Here is a 19708-nt window from a genome sequence, read left to right on the forward strand (position 1 = left end):
CTGCCTTGTGAATGTGATTACTTTTTTTTCTGATGGTATCTCACCAGCTATGAGCCAACTATTTCTTATATGACTGTTTTTTAAGTTCCACTCTGTCTTGCTTCTAAATTTTAATGTTGGAAACATGCAAAGTAACTCATACCAGTCAAACAAGAGACGTATCTGTAGACAGCACCAACATGGCTTTTTTGCCCCTCATCAGTACAGTGCAAGACTGGCTGAATGGGATGCTCAGTAGATACAAATAACGAAGGGGCTTTATTGGCTGTCATAGAAGTGACCAAATTATGTATGGATACCTATTTTACTGCAATGCTTCATAGGAAACATATAAAAAGTTACTCATATAAGCCAAACCAGAAAACAGTACGTTTCAAGGTTTTTTCCTCCTCATCAGTACAGAGGAGGATATTGCTTGGCTGAATGAGATGATTGGATTCAGCTCATGGGAAATATCAGTATTCATTGAAGAGACCCAACTATGTATGGAGACTTATTTCATTTAGCCAACTAGTTCCCTGTTCTGTAATGATGTGGGGCCAAAAAACCCTAAAACAGGACTGTCTACCGATAGTTCGGCTAATATGAGTTACATTGCATATTGTTTCCCATAGAGGATAGCCTTGAAAATAAGTCTCCATAGTTGGGTCTCTTCATTTAGAACTACTCCAAGTAAGCATGTCTGCCACACACATTAGGCATAATAGAGTGAGACAGTCAAAATGAACCTGAGAGATGTAAAATCCACAAAACCAATCGAAGACAGTGCTCATCAGGAAGTTTTGTAGAAAAGTACTCTATTCCTCCATGTAGTAATGACAACAGCAACATTGCATCCTGTATGGTCTTATCAAAAAGTTGCTGTTGTCATTGCTATATAGAGAAATAAAGGACTTTTATACAAAACTTCCTGATGAGCACTGTCTTCGATCGGTTCAATGAAAACCAGTCCCCCCTTGAACTGATAGAAACTCAAATTTGTAAGAAAAGTACATTATTCTTTATCTTTTTCTGCTCCTTTCCCCATAATACAGCCTTATAACAGAGGCTTCATCTATTTGTTGTACTTACCAGCTTATTAATATGGTCTCTTGCTCATATGATAGACCACAGAAGAATGTAATCTCCAATTTGTCCTCATTAAGGCCGTCCACCTTTTTGTGCTATTAATGACAACAGTTGCAGCTCACTGCATAAGTATTGAATTTATTTTCATCAATAATTTGTACAATTTAATACATCATTAATAAATTATCTTTTGGCCATTCCAGTAAATTACAGTTTTATTTTTTAACCATTTACAGCTTGAGGTGCATACAAAACATCGCTCTGCAAAGTGATGCACAGACCTGAAGCAGGGACAAACTTTAAAGAACATTATGTACAAAAAGACAATAGTACATCCTTCCCGGAGAGGGAACACACAACAAATTCAATGTATTATTATCAGCTATATCACAACAATGGTTTTGGTAAAGACCTATAAACATGGAAACACACAAGGGATATCAATAAGCAAAAGAAATAAGCATTTACTGACCAGCAGGATGACAAAATGCAAAGCCTGAAGGGACAGAACGCAAAGCCTAAAGGGTCAGAACGCAAAGCCTGAAAGGCCAGAAGGCAATGCCTTAAGGGTCAGAAGACAAAGCCTAAATGGACAGAACGCAAAGCCTGAAGAGACAGAAGGCAAAGCCTAAAGAGACAGAAGGCAAAGCCTGAAAGGGACAGAAGGCAAAGCCTGAAAGGGACAAAAGGCAAATCCTGAAGGACAGCGGGCAAAGAATGAGGGGACAGAAGGTAACGCCTGAAGTGACAGAACGCAAAGCCTGAAGGGCCAGAATGCAAAGCCTGAAGGGCTAGAATGCAAAGCCTGAAGGGACAAAAGGCAAAGCCTGAAGGGAGAGAATGTAAAGCCTGAAGGGCCAGAACACAAAAAAGATTGAAGGGACAAAACACAAAGCTTGAAGGGACAGAAGGCAAAGCCTAAAGAGACAGAATGCAAAGCCTAAAGAGACAGAATGCAAAGCCTGAAGGGACTGAATGCAAAGCCTAAAGGGACAGAAGGCAAAGACTGTAGGAACAGAAGGCAAAGCCTAAAGAGAGAGAAAGGCAAAGCCTAAAGGATCAGAATGCAAAGCCTGAAGGGAGAAAACACAAAGCCTAAAAGGACAGAAGGCAAAGCCTAAAGGGACAGAATGCAGGCTGTCTCTTTGTATGGACTGCCATAGATTATAGTGCTCTACAGCAAAAAAAAAAGACATGATGAGCTTTTTAAGGCTCACTCCATTGAGCTAGTGCTGTGCCTTTATTATACCCACTGTAGAATAAGTTGAATATTCTGGGTCAATACTATCACCAGCGTGCAACCAGTGCAATATACATGAAAATGAACTGTATTAGATTGGAGTTGGAATTTAGACAGATTATATGGTGAGCTAATAACTAAAGTAAAATATAAAACCATAAAGGTTTATTGTAGCCTTACATTGTACAAATAAATAACCGAATAGTCAAAAATATTTTCTATGGTGGGAAACGACCATTTCTAATGCCGGTTCCACTTTCCATAGTCACATAGACTACATACTATTGGTAAAGTCACCAGCCTGCCAAATTCCTCATTTGCTCACAAACTGACAAAGTCCAGGTCTCTATAACAAAAGCATACAAAATACCAGTAGAAAGCAAACTCATGTATTAATATACTCCTCTCCAAACACAAAGACAATTTATTCAATGGAAAATCTACCACTATTTATACTCCTTAAAACATTCTACTAAAATAAGGGATGCAATTATTAACAACCACAAAGCAAAAATATTCCTAAATTTCCAGGAAAAAAAAAATAGGGAACTGAGGAAAAATCTACAGCTCAAGTAGAGGTTAAAAAAGGGATGATTTTTCCAGTCAAATGAAGGCATGTAATATGGCGCACAACTGTATTCCTTTCATAAACTCCACACTCCAGATACCCAGGTTCCTCGGTTATAATCCCTTTTTCCTACAGGGGTTCGGCCTAAAGTGTTCCTGATGAATGACAATATATTCTACTGTGAGGATACATTACTGCGCAATGAATAAAGCTACATAGTTGTATGCAGTACCTGGAAAAAAAATTACATTGAAAACATTTTGCATAATATCTGACCAGATAGAACCAAAAGCCAAAGTATATGTCTGAACGGACAACTAATGTGCTCACTTTGAGTGGATGAGGTTACAGTACTATACAGCATGGTGGAAACACTGTTTATTCCGAGTCCAGCCTTCTCCAGAGCTACGTACCACATCTTCCAAATAAGCAGAGGCGCTGGGGTCTGACGCAGATTAACAAGAAGGTGCCTATACACAACACTGAAATGACATTTTGTAGTATTCTTCACAGTATGTCTGATCTAATGCAATACCGCTCTTTTATTAAAATAAAAGACATCTATATATATTCTTGAGTAGAAAAAACCTTACATCGATGGGTTTCGGCTTTTAAAAAAGGTCACATCATTCAGGTGACACTTTTAATTCATTTATTTACTAACAGGGGAGCAAGTGTTTCAACAATAAATGTTAGTTACTTAATATTTTGCTCTTAGAATATGTACATATATACATATATATGTATATACACACAAATATCTCTACATATAGATATTCTATAAAGAATAAAAAATATCTATATATAAAGACACACAGTAGACTTAGACCAAGAGACATTGTTTAAATAACTATAAATAATTTATCGACAATTTACATACAGAATGAAGGCGCCATGGATATTGAGAACAGCATAGGATCTTGCGTGTCTTCAGCTAGCTTAGATTCCGTTTACCCTAAACAGCGAGTTGTCTTTCCTTATGAAGAAATTGAGTTATTATGCTGGTACTGCTCGCAGTACAAATGAGATACCCCGGGCCTCCCCAACCCCACTTCTGCCTTCCGATAATTTACAAAATGTCCCTCAACGCACGCAGTGACAAACAGACATCCTCTCATTCTAGTTTCAGGTAGGCAGGAGTGGAGTAGTTGAACATTAAGTAATCAAGTTTGTATACTTCATATAGCTGCGTTTGGTGCTCTGAGCTGATGTTTTGGAAAAATTCGGCTGTCATTTCATCAGTAGTTCTGGTTGACTTCGGAAAGGTGGGGAATTTTAAGTAGTTGCCCACCCCTGCCAACTGTAATACATAATTGGAGTCCTCCTCTAAGGTTTCATATTTTCCTATGAGATCATAATGAATATGACAGGGGTGGCATAGAGAAAAAACGGTTTGCCAGTGTTCATTGAATGGCTCTTCTCTTTGGGTGTGTGGGTCAATAAGGTACGAGACGAACTCCTCAAACTTTACATCGTTGCCATTACGCAGGGCTTCCTGGGTGGCATTTTTACGTTGACGTCTTACAATTTTGGTTCCATAGCGCTTGTGGAACGAGGTGTTGTATTTTTGGGTAAATTTGTTTCTGTAGGCCGAAACCAGCCTCTCAAATGGTTCCCGGACAAACAGGAACTTCATAAAATTTTTCAAGCGATGGTTAATCTCTGGAATGCTGTATTGGTTGAGGGTCTTCAGATTGGATGAAACATGGGCTACATTGGCTGGAATTTCCATTGGGTCGCTATATTTACCTCTTCCTGTAAGGACCATCATCACTCTCTTCCAATTAGTACACGCCACTTTCGGGACATAACAATAGATCATTTCATGGTATTCGTCTACCACTAAATGTTTCAAGTCATTGGGAGTCAACATTCGACGTTTCTTGCTTGATACATTATTTGCCCGACAAATGTCTGTAACCTGATCCCGTCTCATCTGGTGCAAAAGGACATTACTGGAAACATCCACCTGTAGAGGAACAGAAAAATACAGTCTAGGTTATACTTCACAAAGTAGTACGGGGTCACTGGAACGTTGAATTACTACAGAAATATTTGAAGTGTAACACCTATGTCTACGGCAGGAACTTATAGAGCGGTACATAACACTAGAGCACCAAAGAGAAAATTCCTGTGTCTTATTCCGCCGTACTAGGTCCCATACTAGTTGCAGCAGAGCACTGTATATTAAAACCTAGGCAAAAGTGGACAGATTTTACACATTTTATTTCTGCTGCTCCTGAGTGTTCCATATTTCATTTTTTTTTAATCCGACCTATGGTTCCAGACATAAATTGCCCTTTCATGTTAGTTTTAAGATCTTTACCAAGGAGGCATTGCTCACAGGGTACTTTAGTAGAGCAACCTAATGACATGGCCCCAGAGAATGGTGTAAGTACCACCCCATTGGTAAATCTGTGCATATAATGTAGTCTGAGTGTATTAACCTACTCCCCTACCGCCTCTTTCTCCAGGACCAGCACCGTCCTGCTGCTCTCCTCAGTGACGTCAATGGAATACCAACTAGCAGTCGGTCTCACTATGATGTATGCATAAGCCTCTTTTACAATGGAAGCCTAAAGTTCTGATGCTCTTTTAAGTTTATACTGTTAAAGCCAGCGTGACCCGGAGTTTCTGCAGAGCAGTGACGTCACCGAGGAGTGGAGCAGAACCCCGCTGGATCCAGGCGAATATATTAACATATAAACTTTACATCACATGCACACATACACAGGTTTAATGAAAAAAATATTTATAGGAATGTCTCTTTAACAAAGATTAACCACTGAAACAATAGATGGAAGCGTGTGTAGGAGGAGCAGGATATATATATATTTCCATACTAGAATACACAGTTTATTGTACAGTACGCATAGTACAAATCCTTATGCTGAGTGTGTTTCATTGTTAATATGACAGACAAGTCCTCAGTGAAACCTTAAGACTGGAGACCTAGTGGAATGAAGAGATACTCTTGATCAAAATATTTACTAAGCAAGGAATTTTACAACCTGTGGCCCATGATGCCATTCTGTGCGGCCCCCGCCATCTCTGCCTCCTCTGTGATCATCACTGATCTAATTTTTTTTTCCTCTGAAACATTTTTCCAGTAATGAATTGCTGTGTGTGCAGGCCAATTCCTTATCTATTTCTCAGTTATAGTTCACATATATTACACATTTACAAAGCAGGAGCATCTAGATCATTAGCGGCCAGAAGCAGAAAGGCACGCAGGCAGCCGGCGATTCTTGAGTTATGCGCCTTGGTTGCAGGGCTGCGCTCCTGCTCACTAGATGACAGGTTATCTTGCCAGAGCACATGTAAATGATAAGCCACTCACTGAATACTGAATACATTTTGATCCCCTGGGACAATAGCGGGCCTATAGTCTGTGGTAATCTCCTTTTGGCCACCTTACGGCTACAGGATAAATTTAATGCATCCAACCCATAATCCAGAATTAAGGACTCCCCTTGTGAAAACCTTGCTAAAACATATTGATATGATGCCTATCTCCTTTTGCTTTGCTACGCCATTATAGGGTCTACTCATTTTTCCCCAACATGGCCCCTGTGCTTCTCAGAGTGAAGTCGATGTACAGTGCGGATCAAAACTCTGAGACACTCCCTCACACTAATGACTGATGGCATTGAACGGTATATCTCAAATAGAAGTGAGTGACACATAACTAAAATCAGATAAGATAAAACTTGATGGACATGTGTTTTTCACCATAAGTAACTATGTATGTGACTAGCAATGGTTGGTTTTGGCTTTTCTCCTAAGTCATGTGACAAGGCCAGTTAGAGTCGATAGTGACATAGGATGGCTACTTCCTATAGGGGGCACTAGAGTTCTCATCCTCTTCCTCTCTGAAGAGACAATTTGCATTTTAATATACTATGACATTGTGGTGATAAAATTTAAAGCACCACCTCAGAGGTTTTATTTTATTGCAGCAACGGAGTGGTGTTCCTGCCCCTAGTATTATAGTTACCAACTGCTGTCTTCATTTGTTCTCAGCAGCACTCCAGTCGTCCTCTGCAGTTTGTGACCTGCCGGATCGCTCCAGTGTTTGCTGGGTAAGGCACAAGTCACTTCTCAATGTAAGGTTATGAGAGCCAGAATGAAGCTCTGATAGACTTACATTGAGATCTTGTGACCGTTACCTCCAAGATGGTGGTTAGGGACCGGAGTGGCGCCGGGAGCAGAAGATGGCAGCTGGTACAGTCACAAGTTGTGATCACAAGATGGTGGTTAGGGACCGGAGAGGCGCCGGGAGCATAAGCTGGCAGTTGGTACAGTCACAAGTTGTGATCACAAGATGGTGGTTAGGGACTGGAGCGGCGCCGGGAGCAGAAGATGGCAGCTGGTACAGTCACAAGTTGTGATCACAAGATGGTGGTTAGGGATCGGAGCGGCGCTGGGAGCAGAAGATGGCAGCTGGTATAATAATAGCGGCAGAAAACTTACATTAGTGCCATCACTCCAGTGCTAAAATGAAAAAAACCCACTGGAGTGGTGCTTTAAGGTGAAAATGACTTATTTTTTACCTACTGACTATCCATTTATTAAGGCTGATTACACTACCAAGTAAATTTCAAGAAGTGCCTTTTACTGGAGCTTTGTTAAGCAGAATCCATATAATATGTAAGAACAAGACACTGGGAAGTGCACGGTAAGGGACTCTTGACACAAAGGGCATATTACTAGGAAACACAAAGAAGAGGAAGCACTTACATCTTAAGATACAAACATTTCTGTCGCAAATCTGTAGCTGACATTTTATGCCATTAAATACTGTACTGAGTGGAAACAATTTCCCACAACACTGCCAATTTACTTCTCTCCCCTGCTGAAACACACAATACGGTAGACGGGTGGAGTTCAGCAGCAGCTTTCAACTTTACACACAAGTTGGAGATCCAGCTAAGACAAGACTGGTGGAAGTGTGATAAATAAACTCAAATTAGTATGAAATTGGTTCAGGATTGTTAACTGTAAATTGCAGCTGCAATTTAGTAATCTAGTAATCTTCTGTTATAAGCAGGTTTATGTACATAATTATCCCAAAAAGGGCTCATGTAGACGACTGTATTGGTCCAAGTGTGATCCAACAAAACATCGGATCACACCGGACAAATTTTATGCTTTGGAGCTGTCCGTGCACATGTCTGATTTTTTTTCCTTGTACAGAGACAGGTCTGGGAAGAAAAAAAATTGCAGCAGGCCCGAGTCTGATCCGACATTTCGATTGCACTCAGCCATGGAAGTCTCAGAAGACATATGAGTGCAGTTTGATTTCCATTTCTGACAGAATGGAGAAGGTGAAATGTTATATATCCATCGTCTCCTTATCCACGAGAATCAGATCACACTATGCTCACAGTCTGATCATAGTTTGATCAGAGTGTGATTTGAATAATCGATCAGATTTTCTCAGATGAGAGAATTTACACTCGTGCAGACAGCAATGAATTCGCTCATCCGAGAGAATCAGGTCAATTATGCAAATCACACTTTGATTAAACTCTGATCAGAGTGTGAGCATAGTGTAATCTGATTATCTTGGATTAGGAGAAGATGAAAAAAATTTTTTACTCTATCTTCTCCATTCTGTGAGTTCATACAAATCGTAGTGCACACAGATGTCATCAGAGTGTTTCCACAGACTCACTGAATATTGGATCAAACTTTGACATGCAAAGATTTTTTCCTCTGACCAGCTTGGTCCGAGGAAAAAATATGACGTACACGGCCCAATTACATAATATTGGTCCGAGTGCGATCCAATGTTTTCTCGGATCGCTCTTGGACCAAAAATACACTAGTATACACCTACCTAAATCCTTGTTTTCTCAGCTGCATGCATGCTTGTCCTGGGTAAAGTGAGGCAAACACAGTAGCAGTTTGGGCATAGGTGAAAGATGATCTGGTTTGTGATTTGTTTAGTTTTAAAAGTTGTAAAAGTGCTCCGCTAAACTATCTTAGCAATACCTTTTCGCAATAACATTAGGGAAGCGTCTGATTAGCTTCACATTTATTCTGCAGTAGGATAACAACCCAAAAGAAACAGTCATTGTCATTAAAAACTATCTTCAGTGTAAAGAAGAAGAAGGAGTCCTGGAAGTGATGATTTGTTGAATCCTACATCCACAGACGATCTGTGGTCAGTAGGGATGGGCGGACCCATGGAAGTTCGGGTTCGACCAAACTTCATTCCAAAGTTTGATTCTGGTACCAGAACTCTACCTGAACTTTAACCACAACCCAAACCCCATGGAAGTCAATATAGATCCAAACTTTGGGGCTCTAAAATTGTCGGTCGCCCTCTGAACACTAAAACTGACTTTTGGGAGAAGTTTGTGTTCAAACTTCAGCACCGGATACCTAAGTGTTCAAATTAGGACACTAATGTCACAGACTCCTGTTGGCATTTCTAGGCCTTCAATGTGAATTTTAGACTGGAATTCAGTACTCTAAGGAGAATCATCTTCCCCATTTTATTGCTGTCAGTATGCTTCCATATCAATGCCATTTATGGACTGTATTAGCTCCTACAAGAGATTACAACAGATCCTTATGAAGAACAACAAGACAGTATCTGATTAAAGTAAAACTGATTAAAAAAAAGTGTATGGAAATATCTGTGAAAAAAGTCAGAACTGGAGATTTCCTAACCTAATATATGTGCTGTAACGGTTGGAAAATGAGAAAAGAAAAATGATCAGGGTGGTGAGCTGGCTTCAGGCAGTACACGTCTGTAAGGCGATGGGGTCACAGTGTTAAATCCCTTGTCACTATAGGAGGTTGAGCTTTTTGGAACTTCTCCTGCAATCTAATTGACAGCCATCAACCTCCAGCTTACTGTGCTATCAGGTGCCAAATTTGCTACCCACAGGTAAATCTCTATAATAGGCCTCAGGGCCTTTTCTTCTAGCTGGTTGGACACAGCAGGGCCAAGTAATTTCTGTAAACTTGTCAACTTTTCTGACAAGAAAAATGGACACATACACCTAAAAGGCCCAAACACATTTCAATTATTTCTGCACCACCGGATTTCTTCAGAACATATGCATGGGGTCATTAGACATTTGCTTAACCCTACCTTTCCTCAGTAACGGAGTTATTAAAAATTCATGTGGTTTTGAGAGGGAGACGTGATTAAAAAAGGTAATAAAATACCTGTGGCGTGGATTCCAAAAATAGCAAGCAATCTGTCTCTAATTATGAAGGTCGGGGTTAGAAGGGCCTTGTCGTCTTCTATAGCTGGGGATGTGGAGTGAGGAACGTTTATTCAGGGCTCTAATACCTAAGGAGCAATTTGAGAGAAAAACTCTCTACCTTCCGAATCAAGTAGTACCACTTCATATACCAACATGATACATATTGGAAGCTGTAAAATTACTCAGTTCTCTGATCCATATCATGAACACTATTACTACCAGAATTAGATTCTGTTTGAAAAGAATATGTAAATGTTTGCAACCATTTTTATTGCTTTATTTAAAATAAAATAAAAATATAATAAAGTTTGATTATTTTAATACATTTTAAATTACTATATACACACACCCTCATATAAATATCATTTTAGGACTGTAATTCACATTAATGCAATTGATGGCATATGTAGGAATCAATAATACTAGAAGACGTTGAGCCTACGGTATATTTTTCAAGGTTTGAAAAAAATAATAAAAAATAAAAAAAAGGGACATTAGTGTGATTATGACTTACATGTTGGTTCATTCTTTAAGCAGAGGCATAAATCAAAATTTTAATTAAGGGGTATGTCATAAAGAAAAATGGCATACACAAGTAAAGCTGTCTATCCTGCAAATATTGTCACCGAGATTCAGAGAGGTCAAATCTAGCTCAAGTAATCTGTGCTGCTATATCTGAAAGTCAGCCAGAGCTGCCGTGAAAATGTGCCAACCAGAGACATGGAATAGATGGAGGAAGGTCTACTAAGACGAAAGTGATTTAAACTTAGATGTTGTGGGGACATGGCTTACAATTGTGTGGAAAGATTGCATCATATTCTTTATAACATTGGTATATTTTTGATTAATACATTCATTACATTATGAAATGTACGGAGCCCCTGAGACAACAGGGCATGGTGTCAATACTACTATATATACTAGGATGAAAACAAAATGAGTAAGTAACCTGCAGTAAGCAGATTCTTTTAATAAATAGTAACAGCACGTGTTAATAACATAGGGGACTTAGTTAACTCCATTTTGATCAAAAGATTGTAAAAACCACCATACTGCGACAAAGTGTACCCCAATAAGTATGGTCCCTAAATCTTGTAGTTCAACTCGCTACCTGCCAGCACATCTGAAAATAGATGGGGGTAGAGTAAGACCCAGACCTGACTGTTTAAACACCTGCTCGTGGAAAGTTATATATACAAAATGCACAGCCCAAAAAGTAGGAACCATGTCCCTATATATATATATATATATATATATATATATAAAGTTCAAAAAACTAAAGCAAAGCCAAAGACAAGGGCTGAACACACTTTGGTTTAGTATTTTGTACTTTGTACATACAGGGGACCACTGCTTTTTGGGCTGTGCATTTTGTCAATATAACTTTCCAAGGGCAGGTGGTGAAACAGGTCTGGAGTCCGCTCTGCCCCTGTATATTTTGAGGCTGTCAAGCACATAGGTCAACTACAAGACTTAGGGACGATCCTGATTGGGTGCACCTTGTCTTGGTGGAATAATAAGCCCCTGTGACAAATAGTGTTAGGGGCCCATGAGATCGTGTTGCCCTCCCCCAACTTCTGTCACTCTGTTCTGTGAAGCTTTCAGCTCGCTCTTCCCCCTCCCTCACTTCTTCCTGTCCCTTTAAGGGGTTATAAGGTCTTATTATGAGTTTGTTAGGTTTCTCACAGGGTCAAGTGTATGAAAATCTGCATGTCAACAAGATTCTCATTGCCTAAATTTAAATTTGTGCTAAATTTAGCAGGCTCAGTTCAGGTATTTAGCCCCTCGCACTCTGGCTAACCGGCAAGTTTACTGTTGTGAATTCCCTTGCTCGGATTTCTGAGCCAAAGCTCCCTCTGGTGGTTGCTGAGAGTAGTGGAGCTGGCCAGGTTGATGGAAGTTCCCCACCTGATGACGATAATTGGGAACCTGGGATTACTGGCTGGGAGCATATAATTGAGCTGGCTGCTCTTGGCGGTTGCTGGTGATTTCCTCCTTGTGCATTTGGAGTTCTTTTGTCCCCTGCCTGATCTGCATGCTTCAGTTAAGTGATTCTTTTGCTAATCCTTTGCATCTAATCTGGTTGTGCCTTTTTTTTGCTCTCTGCTTTGTTGCTAGGGTTCAGCGTACTCCCTGCTGGGGGCAGCGCTGGGCCCTGCTCCATATGTTACAGCTTGTGTCAGTTTGTTCAGTCCCCTGCTATGTTAGTATCTTTTGCTTTGTTTCCAGTTTATACCAGAGTGCTGATTTAGTGGGGGTGAGGTCGTATGGCCTCAGGTTTTTTGTATATCAGAAGTGTTGGATTTTTTTTAAGGGTTTTGTGCGTGATTGCAGACAGTATCTTTTCTGTCCTGTCCTGTCTAGACAGCTTGGGCCCCACTGTTTGCTCAGTCTGTTTTCTGCCTGTGTTTTTGTCTCATCTTGTCTCACTGACAATATATGTTTGGGGGCTGTCTGTTCCTTTGGGGATCTGCTCCAGGGCAGTTTAGATTTCACCTTTCTGGCTTTAGGCTTGGTTAGTTCTCTGGCTGTGACGAAGCATCTAGGGCATCGTAGGAATGCTCCACAGCTACTGCTAGTTGTGTTGATAGGATCAGGGGTCTGCAATCCGCTTAGTTACCAACCTCTCTGGTTTTCTGGTGGCTTAGCCTGTTCCTACCATCCTCCTCGGTGACCCATTCATAACAGTTTACCTCAGGATCAAGAAGAGGCGCATTGTCCCACCCCCTTTTAATTCTTATTAATATGTGTATTTGTCGCGTTGTTTATCTGTAGGTGGTCACCCAGCTAATGCTGTGTGGTCATTTTGGTTTTTATAAATTTCAATATTTTATTTATTGGTATTGAATTTTATTGAACATTTATGAAGTAATTAATAATATTCTTTGGTAATGCAAAATAAACACTGAGGCCTTTTACTGCCAAATTCTGTATTGTGTTCTAGTCTTTATTTCATTGGTTAGCAGATACATTCCCATGGCTTTTGCACTCTTTTCCTCAAAATATAGTGTCAATAGTGCTGCTTTTTTCTGCTTTTTTTTAATTATTGGAGGATTTTAGTCCTCTTTTGTGGCTTTGCTATTAAATTTAGTGATTGGACTGGCAAGCGTGGGGACCCTTGATATGGGTTGCGAGCTTGCATATTTTGGCCAAAATATTGAACAATACCTCACTATTTTATGTATTTTGTGCACTATATTTTTCAGGGTGCAGCCAAGCCCAGCACGTTTAGTCTTGTGTACTGGGGTGTTCACACTGTGATAAATTGAGAGTGTGTTGGCCAGCCCACCTAATTGAATAGTAGGGGGCATTACTAATAGGCTGAGAACCAGACACTATGCATTACCTTTATGTGAACAGCGCCCTATACAGGACTCTAATGTGCAAATGTACACTAAGCAGTCACCCCCTCCATGAATGGGTAGGTGGTGAGTGGCTCTCTATTTAGTATTTTGCAGCTGTGTTGCCAACATCTTGCTATATGGGCTGGCTGCATTCTGTAATGCATTTGTTCAAAGACCTGGGCAGGTAAGGGGGTGTTGCCTTTTTTTCAGCTTTTTTTTTAATTTTTGGAGGATTTTAGTCCTCTTTTGTGACTTTGCTATTAGTTTGGTCTATTCAAAAGAGTAAGCATTCCCATTGACCACTAAACATGGTGGGGGGGTATTTAGAAATGGATTTGCACAAGTTTTATTATGTGTTTTAGACCATTGCACCTCTAGACAGTTTTAAAAAAATGTGCACAAAAGGGGGATTGACTTATAATGAGTGAAACTGTTCCAAAAATTTTGGCACAAGATATTGATCTAAAGTAAACCCAAACAGAAGTGGTGTGAGGAATAAAACACATTAGAGGTAATAAAATTCATTTGAAATTAGAATTTGCCAGCTTTGATTTGTAGTGATTCGATTCACCGCAATTCACAGGCATTCATAAGGTCTTCTTCAGTGTTTTATGGCTTTCTCTCCACATCTCAATTGCTGAGCTTTGACATCCTTGTACTATCCAGATTCACTATAAAATGTCTGCTATATTTCCTATTTCCCTTTATTTTATAGGCTATGATAGTCCTTCATTGACTCTGCTATAACTGGTAATGTAATGTATTACCAGCAAGGCATTATGGGGAAGCTTTCCCAAATGCACCCAAAGGCATGTGAACCTTCTCTGGCTGATGTAATCTTCTGCAATGTGTAAAATGGCGACAGCCATTTTGGGTTATTCGTGCGAAGAAGAATATAGTTAAAATTGGCCACATTGTGCGAAATCCCATTTAACAAAAAAACAATTTTCTCATCTCTAAAATCATCCACTATGCCAAACAAGATGCACAAAATTTATCAGACAGCCACAACGATAAACCTTGCACATCTCCCTGCCTGGTCAAGTTTTACATTGTCAGTAATAACAAATGTAACAAAATATGTTATAAATACAAATCTAAAAATTGAAGCAGCATAATCTGGACTTTGCGCCAATGTTTTCTAATTTATTTGGATGTTATGCTTGCTACATTTGATTTATCAGCCACACTTCACCCAATGAAGTATAAGCGGCTTCCACCGGCAAGTCAGTCGAAGCAATTAATGATTCCTCGATGTAGAAAATTTAGAACTATGACTTCCATCAATTTTCTTTGAGCCATAAATCCTTCAGGGCAGAGGGAAGTGATTAATATTTACATTAAAAAAACAGGCTTTCCAATTTAAGGTTATATCTAGTAGCAATTTTACAGCTTGTAAGGCTGCATTCATATCTTGTGAATGTCGGTGTGCTTCCCAATTATTTATCAGACAGCACACAGACCCAATGAGTAAATATTATTCTAATCCTCAACATCGGATCAGACTAGGACATGCTCATTCTTAGACCTATCATTTTCATGGATGTGTGAATAGATCTGTGAGACTATGTGAGTCGAGTGCTGTCTAGTAAGATATCTGAAAGCACTCGGACACATTACACAGATAAGTGAATGCACCCCAGTGGTCAAACATTTTTTTTTTTAACTTCACATCTCCTATTGATAAACAAAAACAAAAACCCCTAAATCTTGATCTAGATCCTGTAAAATGACGGATCGTTAACAGAGTAAATTCCACTGAAGAATTAAAAGTTTTATGGTTCATATCAATATTTTAATTTAAATGTAGACAGACACCTATCAAAGACATAGTGGGCATGTGAGATTTCAACTATCCAGACATTTGTTGGGAATCTCTCTCAGGCAAAACTAACAGGTCAAGCAAATCCTTATCCTCTCTTGCTGACAACTTTATCTTCCAATAGTTAGTGGAAAAAACAAGGTGATCTGCTACTTTGGATCTAATCCTTATAAACAGGGAGGAAATGATTGAGGAGGTAAGAGTGGCTGGGACCCTAGGAGGTAGCAACAATGCTATTTTAGAATTTTGGAAAAGTAGAGGAGAAAGACCTGTGAAGACTCAGACTTCAAGGTTAGATTTCAGAAACGCAGATTTTAAGGGATTCAGAAAGAGAATTGGAGGGATCCAATGGCTGGATATCCTTAAGGACAAAAATGTCCAGGAAGGATGGGAAATCTGGAAAAATGAGATTCTCAAAGCACAATCGATAACAATTCCAAAAAGAGGGAAGAATACGAAGCATTTAAGGAAACCAGGATGGATTAACACAGAACTTAAAGACATGCTAAAAAGGAAGAAAGACATGTTTATCAAATGGAAAGAGGGAGGCATATCTAAAGAAGAATATAATGATGTCTGCGGAACCTGCAGGGCACGAATCAGATTATCTAAAGCTGACAATGAATTGAGGCTTGCAAGAGACATCAACAGCAATTAAAAAGGATTTTGGGGATATCTTAAAAGTAAAAGAAAAGTCAAAGATGCTATAGGATTTGTAACAGGATGAAAATCATGAAATGGTAAGAAAGGATGTTGAGAAGACCGAACTTTTAAATTCCTATTTTGCATCTGTTTTCTCTCAGAAAAGAAATGTATCAACTGATCTTCACTGTCCTATTAAAGGAATATAAGAATCCAAGATATCTATAAACAGGAAGACAGTGAGGAAACACTTAGCTAACCTAAATTAATTCAAGTCTCCAGGTCCAGATGAATTAAACCACAGAGTACTGAAGGAGATAGCAGAAGAAATTTTTGAACCACTCTCCATAATCTTTGAAAATTCTTGGAGAACAGGATAAGTCTCAGAAGACTGGAGAAGAGCAAATGTTCCTATTTTCAAAAAGGGGAAGAATGTTTATTATTAAACAACATATATGAAAATACTTGGATAAGAATGAAGTGATTAACCAGAGTCAGCAAAGGTTTGTAACTAATAAGTCATGTCAGACTAACTTAATTTCCTTCTATGACAGAATCACTGACTGGGTGGATCAGGGAAATGCTGTAGATATAGTATATCTTGATTTCCGCAAAGCATTTGACAAAGTATCTCACACCATCCTTATTGGAAAAGATGACTAAGTATGGAAAGGACAAGGCAACTGTTAGGTTGATTCATAGCTGGCTTAGTGATCAGACCCAAAGAGTGGTCGTAAATTGCTGCACATCCAGTTGGAAGAATGTCTGAAGTGGGGTACCACAGGGTTCTGTCCTGGGCCATGTATTGTTCAACATCTTTATCAATGATTTAGATGAAGGAATTGAGGGTACACTGATTAAATTTGCTGATGACACAAAACTAGGAGGGATAGCTAATACTAGAGAAGACAGAGGATTCAAAAATATATAAATAAACTGGAGCAGTAGTCAGCAACTAACAGAATGGTTTTTAACAGGGAAAAATCCAAAGCACTACATCTGGGCAATAAAAATGAAAAAAGCATATACAGAATGGGAGGAATAGGGCTAAGCAACAGCACATGTGAAAAAGACTTGGGTATACTAATAGATCATAAACGGAACATGAGTCAACAGTGTGATGCAGCAGTAAAATGGCAAATGCAATTCTGGGATGTATTAACAGAAGCATACAGTCTAGATCACGTGAAGTCATTATTAATCTCTACTGCTCTTTGGTCAGACCTCATCTGGAATACTGTGTCCAGTTTTGGGCACCACATTTTAAAAAAGACGTCAACAAACTGGAGCAAGTTCAGAGAACAGCGACCAGAATGCTGACCGGTCTGAAAACCATGTCCTATGAGGAATAGTTACAGGATTTGGGAATGTTTAGCTTGCAGAAAAGAAGTCTGAGAGGAGACTTAATAACTTAATAGCTGTCTACAAATATCTCAAGGGCTGTCACATTGTAGAAGGATCATCTTTATTCTCATTTGCACAAGGAAAGATTAGAAGCAATGGGATGAAACTGGGAGGAGATACAGATTAGATATTAGCTAAAAGTTTTTGACAGTTAGGGTGATCAATGAGTGGAACTGGCTGCCGCAAGAGGTGGTGAGTTCTTCTTCAATGGAGGTTTTCAAACAGAGGCTGGACAGACATCTGTCTGGGATAATTTAGTGAATCCTGATTTGAGCAGTGGGTTGGACCAGATGACCCAGGAGGTCCCTTCCAACTCTACCATTCTATAATTCTATAAACTAGAAAGGAGTAGAGAGAAGCCGGCCAGGGGCAGCAGCTGAGAAGTCTCATCTCTCCCTAATGTTCCCAGCCAGAACTTTAAAGGGAATCTGTCACCCTTTTGAGCTTCTATGGGCACTGTCTTCAATTTTGATGTGCTCAGATGTAGGCGAGTCACTGTTATTTCGGGTCCCAGTGATCTCCGTTGAATTCCCCACAGTGAAGAGGACAGATGACAGGCAGAATGAGCAGACGTGGGATTTCTGGCCATGCACATGACGGGAAAGGGACACTAAAGAGAAGGGGAGGAGAAATCTTGCATAATGAAGAGAGGAGGCAGTCTTATCTTCTGGGCAGTGTACGCCCAGAAAGTTGAAGCTATAAAAGATGATTTTCACTCAGTAAGGCTATGTTTGCACTTTGCGTTTTTGCAGCATTTTTTATGTCAAGTTTAAGTTGCTTACAAAAAGCAGGTTTTGCTTAGTTTTTGCTGTTTTTTTCACTGCGTTTTTGTCAGGGTACAATTGTCTCTTGTGCATGCTGGTAAAGTTTAGTGCATAAAACAAATCCGATTCAACTTCATCAGGTTTTGGCAGAAAAACCTGATACCTGCATTTTTGCAATGTTTTTGCCCCACCCATTGATTTCAATAGGTGAAAAATGTTGAAAAAAGGCTGAGGAAAAGCCGAAACAAGTGACGTGCTCCATTCTGCAAAAAACATGCTGTTATGACAAAACAGTCAAGAAAAAAAAAACAAGCTGTGTGCATAAGATTTCTGAAATCTCAATGACTTTGCTGGTACCGTGAAACGTAGCTGAAAATTTGCATTAAAAAATGCATAAAAAAACGCTGAAAAAATGTGAACATAGCCTAAAGCATCATCCAGGAGGCATAAAGGTATGACTAATTTCAGCTGTATACAACCTATATGCCCATATTAATAACTCAAAAAGCTCAAAAGGGTGACAGATTTTCTACTGTATATTTATGGTGAAATGCCATAGCTGCCAAGGTGTGATTCCTGCTGCCCGTGGTTTGGGCAACATGAATTGATTTATAGCCTCCCTTTAAGAGAAGGGTTTCCTTCTAAGTTCTGTAGCGTAAGAATTGAATATTATAGCATCTCGTAGAAAGCAATGCAAAACAACTTTTCTGGCAACCCAGTAAACTAGATGGGATGGTAATGGAAAAGGCCGGCCTTATTAGCTGGTTTGGCAGACAAAACCCATTATTCTCTAAAAATAGATCAGGATAAAGAGTAGAACTACACCAAGCATTGCTTTAATTAGAAGTGGTTTAAACTTCAGCAATGAAAGGTCGGCTCCAAAATGTTGGTGCAGATTCTCTTATGAGATTTACATGGCAGACATCCAGAAATACAGGTTTTTATATGCATAATCGCTTCCATACTGTATGTCTGCAATGCAGTGTACTATTATACAGCAAACCTTATTGCTTTCTTGGTACAAGCTTTCTTAATTGCGGCTTTGATAAACTATATGAATACAATTGGGACATAATCTGCTCAAACAGCTCCACAGGACCCAGGATGCTTTTCATAAAGTAATCAGGATAAAGCAATTCTCCAAGTAAAATTCCAGTTTCGAGAAACATACACAAAAAAGGGTTTCATTTTACTGTATATGCAATTTATGCATTAAAGGATATCTTGGGGCTGTAGTTTTCTTTGTTCTTAGCCCCATTATTCCCAAAATTTTAAAGCACCACTCCACTTTTTTGCTTAATTTCAGCACTGGAGTGGTGCAACTAATGTAAGTTCCCCGACACTTCAAAAAATTCCGGCACTCTTTATAAGATGAATATTCCCTTTTTTGGTTTCCTCCCTTTTTCTACTATGACCTCCGTGCCTCTCTTGTTCATGTTACCTACTTGGCCCGTTCATGAGATATGAATACCGTTTTTCATATACTATTATAATGTCTCTTTGACCTTTTTGCTGGGTCCAATTATATGACATAATGATTATGGTCTGTACACTAACATAATGTCTGTGATTTCCTTCACTTGAATTGAACTGTGTATTGCCTTTCTCATTATTACCATGATGCTATTTT

General features: G+C 39.3%; 1 protein-coding gene across 2 annotated transcripts in view; it reads right to left on the minus strand.

The window, feature by feature from the left end:
- Positions 1 to 1186: 1186 nt before the first annotated feature.
- CHST11 (carbohydrate sulfotransferase 11) overlaps positions 1187 to 19708 on the minus strand; it is a 257191-nt gene continuing 238669 nt past the window's right edge. For both annotated transcript variants that reach the window (XM_073575134.1, XM_073575133.1), the window contains exon 3: positions 1187 to 4845. In XM_073575134.1, the coding sequence (XP_073431235.1) occupies positions 3991 to 4845 (855 nt within the window). In that variant the 3' untranslated portion in view covers positions 1187 to 3990. The remainder of the gene's footprint in view (positions 4846 to 19708) is intronic.

The sequence above is a fragment of the Dendrobates tinctorius genome, unplaced genomic scaffold (assembly GCF_039654945.1).
Source record: "Dendrobates tinctorius isolate UK_male_01 unplaced genomic scaffold, ASM3965494v1 ptg000043l, whole genome shotgun sequence".
Lineage (NCBI taxonomy): Eukaryota > Metazoa > Chordata > Amphibia > Anura > Dendrobatidae > Dendrobates > Dendrobates tinctorius.